The sequence below is a fragment of the Pleurodeles waltl genome, chromosome 7 (assembly GCF_031143425.1).
Source record: "Pleurodeles waltl isolate 20211129_DDA chromosome 7, aPleWal1.hap1.20221129, whole genome shotgun sequence".
NCBI classification, from domain to species: domain Eukaryota; kingdom Metazoa; phylum Chordata; class Amphibia; order Caudata; family Salamandridae; genus Pleurodeles; species Pleurodeles waltl.
The window spans coordinates 1,522,521,514-1,522,531,367 of NC_090446.1; the positions used below are offsets into that span (position 1 = coordinate 1,522,521,514).

At 46.1% G+C, this 9,854-nt stretch overlaps 1 protein-coding gene across 3 annotated transcripts in view; it reads left to right on the forward strand.

Annotated features, from left to right (window-relative positions):
• Positions 1–9,629, forward strand: part of LOC138246636 (guanylate-binding protein 1-like) — a 47,924-nt gene extending 38,295 nt beyond the window's left edge. For all 3 annotated transcript variants that reach the window (XM_069201348.1, XM_069201349.1, XM_069201350.1), the window contains exon 10: positions 8,146–9,629. In XM_069201348.1, the coding sequence (XP_069057449.1) occupies positions 8,146–8,570 (425 nt within the window). In that variant the 3' untranslated portion in view covers positions 8,571–9,629. The remainder of the gene's footprint in view (positions 1–8,145) is intronic.
• The last annotated feature ends 225 nt before the right edge of the window (positions 9,630–9,854 follow it).

Genomic DNA, 9,854 nt, shown 5'->3' on the forward strand with positions numbered 1-9,854 from the left:
GTTCCAACAGATTTTATCTCCCTCTCAGCCTGACTCTTGCCCACTTGCAGTGGATCCTCTTCACCTTACTCGGTGACCCAAATAAGGTATTAGCAGTCATTGGCCCATGACAAATCCCACCTATCAAACAATTTTGTTAATAATTTGCAGATGCGGTGCATCTGAGAGAACGGTCTGTGCCTGTCTCATTTGTCAAAACCCTATGACTCGTGAGGAGTCGGTAAGCTTGAATAAACCATAGGCAAGTATATGAAATTGAGTTATTGGATGAGGGGAGGTGAAACCCTACTTGAGCAGCAACCACAATCCTTGTCAGGGTGAGGCATAAAAAAAACATCAAATTAACCGATGCAAGGCCCTACATTGTCATTGAGGATTGTGTCAGCAAGGGCTTATGATACAAAGTCTGGTGTCAAGGATGTGGTGTGCAAACAGGGCAATGAGTTGGTTTTGCAGAGCTGCAAGGTTGCAATGAGAGATCCTCCGTCGTCATCGAGCCTGCGGTCGACATGAGATATGCGACGCGAGGGTCTGTATCAGGAAGGCATTGCGCGGCAGCAGATCCCATGTGAGCTGTGTGGTTGCTGCAGAGTCCTTGCACTGGGAGAATCCTCACAGCAGAGGTGATGCATCTGTTAAGCTCAGGGTTGCACCACGCAGCAGGGGAGATGTGTTGGTTCTGCTGGATACACAGATGGGTTGGTGGAGCACTTCCAAAAGTCCAAGAGCGGGGTGGCACCACTTGGCAAAGTCCAGGTACTGGTTCAAGGTGGTTGGAGCCTTCTATCCCTGAGGCTCCAGTCAGGAGTCCAGTCAACTAGGCCTTGCAGGCATCCTGGGTTCAACTGGTCCAGGTCCACTCCTTCTTGCCCAGGCAAGAGGGCAGCAAGTCAGCACAGCAGGTAGCAATCCTAGAGGGCAGCAGTCCAGCAGAGTGGCAGTCCTTTCAGCAGCACAGCAGTCCTTCTTCCTAGCAGAGTCACTACAGGTCCAAAAGTGTATTGAATAGTCGGTGTCTGAGTTCTAATCTATATATACCTGGTGCCCACTTTGAAGTGGAGGAAGCTTCTACAGGTTTCCACCCCCCTGAGGTGTCAGGCATCCCTTTTCTACCTGTCCTGTTGCCAGCTTGTCAGTGGTTGCAATAGGCTAGTCGCAACACCTTTGCGAGAGGTCAGGCAGAGCCTTTGTGAAATGCAAATATGGTAGGTGACGGCTCCTCCCCCTCCTCCTGCCAACACTTATCTTACCTTTGTGTCACTGTTTTGGAGCAATCATAAAAGCCCAAATGCCTACTACACCTAGTCATGTGACCCAGGATCAGGCTACAGGCACTAAACAGTAAGGAGAAGAAAATGGCAACTTTTTAAAGTAGCATTTTCATAATTGTGATTAGGAATCCAACTTTACCATTAAAGAGGACTTATAATTATAAGTTCGATGGCATCTGTCGCTGTAGATACGCATGTTTTGCATAGCTCGCCATCTGGTGTTGGGTCGGAGTGTTACAAGTTGTTTTCTTCGAAGAAGTCTTTCGAGTCACGGGACCGAGTGACTCCTCCTTTTGTCTCCATTGCGCATGGGCGTCGACTCCATCTTCGATTGTTTTTTTTCCGCCATCGGGTTCGGACGTGTTCCTGTCGCTCCGAGTTTTGGAACGGAAAGATAGCTAATTTCGGAAGATTTTCGTCGGTATTGTTGCGTTCGGGATCGGCGTAGTTAGATTCAACACCGCATCGAAGATCGAAGAGCTCCGGTGCCCTTCGGGGTAGTTTTTCGATCCCCCGTCGGGGCCTGGTCGGCCCGACCGCGTGCAGAAGAACGCCGATGGAACGGACCCCGTTCCATTTCTGTCCCAAATGCCACAACAAATACCCCTATACAGACCAACACTTGGTCTGTAACCTGTGCCTGTCACCTGAGCACAGTGAAGACACCTGCGAGGCCTGTCATGCGTTCCGGTCCCGAAAAACACTCCGAGACCGTCGAGCCAGAAGACTTCAAATGGCGTCCGCGCCGACAGCCCACCGAGAGTTCGAGGAACAAGAAGAGGAAGAAACCTTTTCGACCCACGAATCCGACTCCGAGGAATTCGATGACCCACGAACCGTGAGTAAGACGTCGAAAGCCACTCATAAGAAGATTGACAAGGCCCAGGGGACGCCACTGCCACCAGGCCATGGCTCGACCCATAAATTCGGTGACTGACCGCCGGCACCGAAAAAGGCCCAAACAGTGCCGAGACCGTCCGACTCCGGTCGAGAAACCGGCACGCAGCCATCTCGGGACCGAGAAAGTGCTGGAGACAAGCATCGACACCGAGATAGCGGTGTAGACACGGCTCGACGCCGAGACAGCGGCACCGACGAAGATCGACGCCGAGAGGTTTCGGCCCCGAAAAAGAAAAAAGTCACCTCGGAGCCGAAAAAAGATGCAAACAGGGTTTCGGTGCCAAAACAACCTGCAACCGACCCAGTTTCAGGCTCTTATACAGAGGAGCAATCACTAACCTCCCAAATGCGAAAGCATAGGTTTGAGGAAGAGCTGCAATCAACCGATGTAGACCATACGCAAAAGCGTATTTTCATACAGGAGGGGACAGGAAAAATAAGCACCCTTCCCCCTATTAGAAGAAAGAGAAGATTGGAGTTCCAAACTGAACAAACACCACAAACAAAGGTGGTAAAAAAGGTTACTCCACCACCCTCTCCTCCCCCTGTAATTAACGTCTCACCAGCACAAACTCCATCACATTCCCCAGCTCACACCACCATGAGCCAGGGTGACCAGGATCAGGACGCATGGGACTTATACGACGCCCCAGTGTCAGATAACAGTCCGGAGGCATACCCTACGAAGCCATCTCCACCAGAGGACAGCACTGCGTATTCTCAAGTGGTGGCTAGAGCAGCACAATTTCACAATGTAAGCCTCCACTCAGAACAGGTCGAGGATGACTTTTTATTCAACACCCTCTCCTCCACCCACAGCTCCTACCAAAGCCTGCCTATGCTCCCTGGTATGCTCCGGCACGCAAAAGAAATCTTTAAGGAGCCGGTCAAAAGTAGGGCAATCACACCAAGAGTGGAAAAGAAGTATAAGGCGCCTCCTACAGACCCGGTTTTCATCACTACACAGCTGCCACCAGATTCCGTAGTTGTGGGAGCAGCTAGGAAAAGGGCCAACTCCCACACATCTGGGGATGCACCACCCCCAGATAAGGAAAGCCGCAAGTTCAATGCAGCTGGAAAGAGAGTCACAGCACAGGCTGCAAACCAGTGGCGCATCGCTAACTCTCAAACACTACTTGCGCGCTATGACAGAGCCCATTGGGATGAGATGCAACACCTCATTGAACATCTACCCAAGGACCTACAAAAGAGAGCAAAGCAAGTGGTTGAGGAAGGTCAGAACATTTCAAACAACCAGATACACTCCTCCATGGACGCAGCAGACACAGCTGCAAGAACTATTAATACATCTGTGACCATCAGAAGGCATGCATGGCTACGAACGTCTGGGTTTAAACCAGAGATACAGCAGGCAGTTCTCAATATGCCATTCAATGAAAAAGAACTGTTCGGTCCAGAAGTGGACACGGCGATAGAAAAACTTAAAAAGGACACGGACACTGCTAAAGCCATGGGCGCACTCTACTCCCCGCAGAGCAGAGGAAACTACAAGACCTTCCGCAAAACACCCTTTAGAGGGGGGTTTCGGGGTCAGGCCACACAAGCCAGCACCTCACAGGCAACACCGTCCAGTTACCAGGGACAGTACAGGGGAGGCTTTCGGGGCCAATACAGAGGAGGGCAATTCCCTAGGAATAGGGGAAAATTTCAAAGCCCCAAAACCCCTACAACTAAGCAGTGACTCACATGTCACTCATCCCCTCCACACACCACCAGTGGGGGGAAGAATAGGTCATTATTACAAAGCATGGCAGGAAATCACTACAGACACTTGGGTTCTAGCAATTATCCAACATGGTTATTGCATAGAATTTCTACAATTCCCTCCAAACATACCACCAAGAGCACAGAATTTATCAAAACATCATTCCGAGCTCCTGGAGACAGAAGTTCAAGCACTATTGCAAAAGAATGCAATCGAATTAGTACCAAACACACAAATAAACACAGGAGTTTATTCACTGTACTTCTTAATACCAAAGAAGGACAAGACGCTAAGACCAATCCTAGACCTCAGAATAGTAAACACATACATCAAATCAGACCACTTTCACATGGTCACACTACAAGAAGTGTTACCATTGCTGAAACTACACGACTACATGACGACCTTAGATCTCAAAGACGCGTATTTCGATATACCAATACATCCATCGCACAGGAAATACCTAAGGTTTGTATTCAAAGGAATACATTACCAATTCAAAGTATTGCCTTTCGGTTTAACAACAGCACCAAGAGTCTTTACAAAATGTCTAGCAGTAGTCGCTGCACACATCAGAAGGCAGCAAATACATGTATTCCCGTATCTAGACGACTGGCTAATCAAGACCCATTCGTTAGCAAAGTGCTCACACCACACAAATCAAATCATACAAACCCTCTACAAACTAGGGTTCACCGTCAACTTCGCAAAATCAAACATCCTGCCGTGCAAGGTACAACAGTACCTAGGAGCCATAATAAACACAACAAAAGGAGTAGCCACTCCAAGTCCACAAAGAATTCAAAATTTCAACAACATCATACAACGCATGTATCCAACACAAAAGATACAAGCAAAGATGATATTACAACTCCTAGGCATGATGTCTTCATGCATAGCCATTGTCCCGAACGCAAGACTGCACATGAGGCCCTTACAACAGTGCCTAGCATCACAATGGTCACAAGCACAGGGTCACCTTCTAGATCTGGTGTTAATAGACCGCCAAACTTACCTCTCGCTTCTATGGTGGGACAATATAAATTTAAACAAAGGGCGGCCTTTCCAAGACCCAGTGCCACAATACGTAATAACAACAGATGCTTCCATGACAGGGTGGGGTGCACACCTCGATCAACACAGCATACAAGGACAATGGAACGTACATCAAACAAAACTGCATATAAATCACCTAGAACTGCTAGCAGTTTTTCAAGCACTAAAGGCTTTCCAACCAATAATAGTCCACAAATACATTCTCGTCAAAACAGACAACATGACAACAATGTATTATCTAAACAAGCAAGGGGGGACACACTCAACGCAGTTGAGCCTGTTGGCACAAAAGATATGGCATTGGGCAATTCACAACCAAATTCGCCTAATAGCACAGTTTATCCCAGGGATTCAGAATCAACTCGCAGACAATCTCTCTCGAGATCACCAACAGGTCCACGAATGGGAAATTCACCCCCAAACTCTGAACACTTACTTCAAGCTCTGGGGAACACCTCAAATAGACTTGTTTGCGACAAAAGAGAACGCAAAATGCCAAAACTTCGCATCCAGATACCCTCACAGGCAGTCCCAGGGCAATGCCCTATGGATGAACTGGTCAGGGATATTTGCCTACGCTTTTCCTCCTCTCCCTCTCCTTCCTTATCTGGTAAACAAACTCAGTCAAAACAAACTCAAACTCATATTAATAGCACCAACTTGGGCAAGGCAACCCTGGTACACAACGCTGCTAGACCTATCGGTAGTACCCCACATCAAATTGCCCAACAGGCCGGATCTGTTAACACAACACAACCAACAGATCAGACACCCAGATCCAGCATCGCTGAATCTAGCAATCTGGCTCCTGAAATCCTAGAATTCGGACACTTACAACTTACCCAAGAGTGTATGGAAGTCATAAAGCAAGCTAGAAGGCCATCCACTAGGCACTGCTATGCAAGTAAATGGAAGAGGTTTGTTTGCTACTGCCATATTAATAAAATCCAACCACTACACGCAACTCCGAAGGATGTAGTGGGTTACTTGCTTCACTTACAAAAATCTAACCTAGCTTTCTCTTCCATTAAAATACACCTTGCAGAAATATCTGCATACCTGCAGACTACCTATTCAACTTCCCTATATAGGATACCAGTCATTAAAGCATTCATGGAGGGCCTTAAGAGAATTATACCACCAAGAACACCACCTGTTCCTTCATGGAACCTAAATGTTGTCCTAACTAGACTTATGGGTCGACCTTTTGAACCCATGCACTCCTGCGAAATACAGTTCCTAACCTGGAAGGTTGCATTTCTCATCGCCATTACTTCCTTAAGAAGAGTAAGCGAGATTCAGGCGTTTACAATACAAGAACCTTTTATACAACTACACAAGAATATGGTCGTCCTAAGGACTAATCCTAAATTTTTACCAAAGGTTATTTCACCGTTCCATCTAAATCAAACAGTGGAACTTCCAGTGTTCTTCCCACAGCCAGATTCCGTAGCTGAGAGGGCACTACATACATTAGATGTCAAAAGAGCATTAATGTATTACATTGACAGAACAAAGAACATCAGAAAGACTAAACAACTATTTATTGCATTTCAAAAACCTCATGCAGGAAACCCAATATCAAAACAAGGTATAGCCAGATGGATAGTTAAATGCATCCAAATCTGCTACCTTAAAGCTAAACGACAGCTGCCCATTACACCAAGGGCACACTCAACCAGAAAGAAAGGTGCTACCATGGCCTTTCTAGGAAACATCCCAATGCAAGAAATATGTAAGGCAGCCACATGGTCTACGCCTCACACATTCACCAAGCACTACTGTGTAGACGTGTTATCCGCACAACAAGCCACAGTAGGTCAAGCCGTATTAAGAACATTGTTTCAGACTACTTCCACTCCTACAGGCTGAGCCACCGCTTTTGAGGAGATAACTGCTTACTAGTCTATGTAAAACATGCGTATCTACAGCGACAGATGCCATCAAACTGAAAATGTCACTTACCCAGTGTACATCTGTTCGTGGCATCAGTCGCTGTAGATTCGCATGTGCCCACCCGCCTCCCCGGGAGCCTGTAGCAGTTCGGAAGTTACCTTCAACTATTTGTATATATATCATTTCAACCTTAAATAGGTACATACTAAGCCACTCCATTGCATGGGCACTATTACTACAATACAACTCCTACCTCACCCTCTGCGGGGAAAAACAATCGAAGATGGAGTCGACGCCCATGCGCAATGGAGACAAAAGGAGGAGTCACTCGGTCCCGTGACTCGAAAGACTTCTTCGAAGAAAACAACTTGTAACACTCCGACCCAACACCAGATGGCGAGCTATGCAAAACATGCGAATCTACAGTGACTGATGCCACGAACAGATGTACACTGGGTAAGTGACATTTTCATTCTATAGCGACCAAACTTAACTCATCTCCCTGCTCCCAATTGGAAGATACATCTTATTAAATGCAATAAGGTAATACCAATATTATCCAATGGCAGAAGTGGGCCTTGCAGGTACCAGGACATGTGCAGGCCTACCATGACATATGAAACTTAAAAGTACATGTCATAAGTTTTAAAATACACTGGACGTTCCCTTTGGGCTGTTTAGGGCCTACCACAGGGGGTGACCTTACATGTATTAAAAGGGAAGGTTTAATACATATGTCAATGGTCAAAATGGTTTATTTTGTCAGGTAAAAATGGCAGTTTACAACTCCTCACACAGGCTGCAATGTCAGGCCTGAGACGTGTTCAAATGGCTACTTAAGTGGGTGGCACAATCAGTGCTCAGGTGCAGCAGTAGCATTTAATTTACAGGCCGTGGGTACAGACAGTACCACTTTATTAGGGACCTACAGGTAAGCGAAATCTGCCAATTGAGGGTAAACCAATTCTACCAAGTTTTAAGGATAGAGCACAAGCACTTTAGCACTGATTAGCGATGGTGCTACAAAATGGGTTCAGAAAAACAGGAGGATGAAGGCAAAAAGTTAGGGGATGACCCTGCAGGAAGGACCAAGTCCAACAGCAAACTATTATATTTCCAATGTACAATTTTTCTTCGGAGTTCAAAGTTTCTGACTGTCAAAATTGACAACGCTAGGCAATAATTTCTAGCAATTTTGTTTGTTATATTTCCTTTTCTGACCTTTGTGGTGTTGAGAAAGTTCAATAAATTACCTTTCCACCAGCTTTATCTCATTCTTTACCATTTCGTTACTAGATGAGAAGGAGAGGGTGGCTCTGATCGAGCAGGAGAAGAAGGTGGCCGAGGAGAAGAATTTGCAGGCGGAGCAGCTGCTGAGGGACCAGGAGCGCAGCCACCAGGAGAGCGTGGCACAATTGCAGTGTAAGATGGAGGAGGAGGCAGAGAACATCAAGAAGGAAGCTGAGAAGGCACTAGAGAGTAAACTAAAGATCCATGAGGAGATGATGGAGAAGGGCTTCCAAGAGAAGGCTAGGATGATGGAGAGTGAAATCTCCACCCTGAAGAGTGAGGTCAGCGAGGCCAAGAACAAGAATTTCATTACGGATATTATCCGAGGCGTCGGAGAAGGACTCTCGCATGCTGCTAAGATAATAGACATATGGAAAAGTCGAAGAAGTTCATCCTCCAGAAGCAGCCATCCCTCTGGGAAGGCAAAGTAGGAGTATAATTGGGACCGGTCACAAAGAAGGGTGCTCCTCTCACCATCACTGGTGGAAAGTGTCTTGCATGTTTCTCCAAAAGTAAATCTTGTCAATAGTCTAACATCTGTCTGTGCACCAGAGGGACTTCCCAGACACTGTCATGGGCGACTGCGCTTCTCACTGCTTCTTGCTGTAGGAGGAGGGTCCACAGGGTAACCTTCTAGACCCGAGGTGATTGTGGTGTCTAGAGGAGTTTTCTTTTTTGTGCTGCAAGGGGCACAATGATTATTTTTCCCCAGAAATTACTTTTTTTCTGTTCTGAAATGTTACAGTATCACTGTGGGAACATAAATGTGTCACCTCTAGTACTGTTTCCTAAACTTTAGTTATTGCTTGTGTCTGACTTTGCACAGGAATTTACACTTGTGTACAATGATGCGCTCACCCATTCTCCCTTCTCCTAATTTATCAATCTCTGTGGTTTGTGGACATGACGTTAGTCAGTGGTCCTCGCTGAATCCTGCGCTGGGTGAGTAGGACCCTGATTTAGTGATCAAACTATCTCTCATTGTGCTTCTGCGTCTTAGCGTGAACTTGCGTTTCGAACAGAGTTCAAGTTGCCATCAGCTGCTGTCTTTAAGCAGTCCGTTACCACTAGGCATTACCTAGTCATGACTACCTTTTCGTAGCAGCTGTCGAGGGGTAATTACATGTGCAAATACTACTTGTGCATATAATTCTCCATTATGTTGCACAGAGTTCAAATCTGATGCAAGTGCTGTGTGCGCCCTGGTTATTTTTTTGTTGTGTTTGTAAATAGGTGTCAGTGGCCCTGCTAGAGTTTTGGCTACAGGAGAATTTGTTATGCACACTTAGACCTCAGTTGATAAGGAATTCTGAAAGAAGCCAATGTTAAAATGACACTTGACCAATTGCTATCGTAATTATTTAAGTAAATGTGTATATGCATCTCTCCTGTTTTCATAATCGATAGTTCGCTGCAATGCATTCACTTTCTATTTAGGCAAATACACTGAATTGTGTATAAGGGAATCCAATAAATATTTATGGCTCAAATCTTGGTGACACTCTTTACTTGCCAGATGTATTAGCCCATTTGTTCCAGTGTATGAGTTTTTTTTCTATAAGGATGAAAATGTAGTTGGCCATGTTGACTGATAGGATTGATCAATCCATATCTAGGCTGCCTAAAGCAAGGACATGACTTTGAAAGCCTCCTCTTCAGATCCATCCTTATCCAGACCTGGAGGTCCAGCACCTACCTGCAGCTTGAGCCCTCCT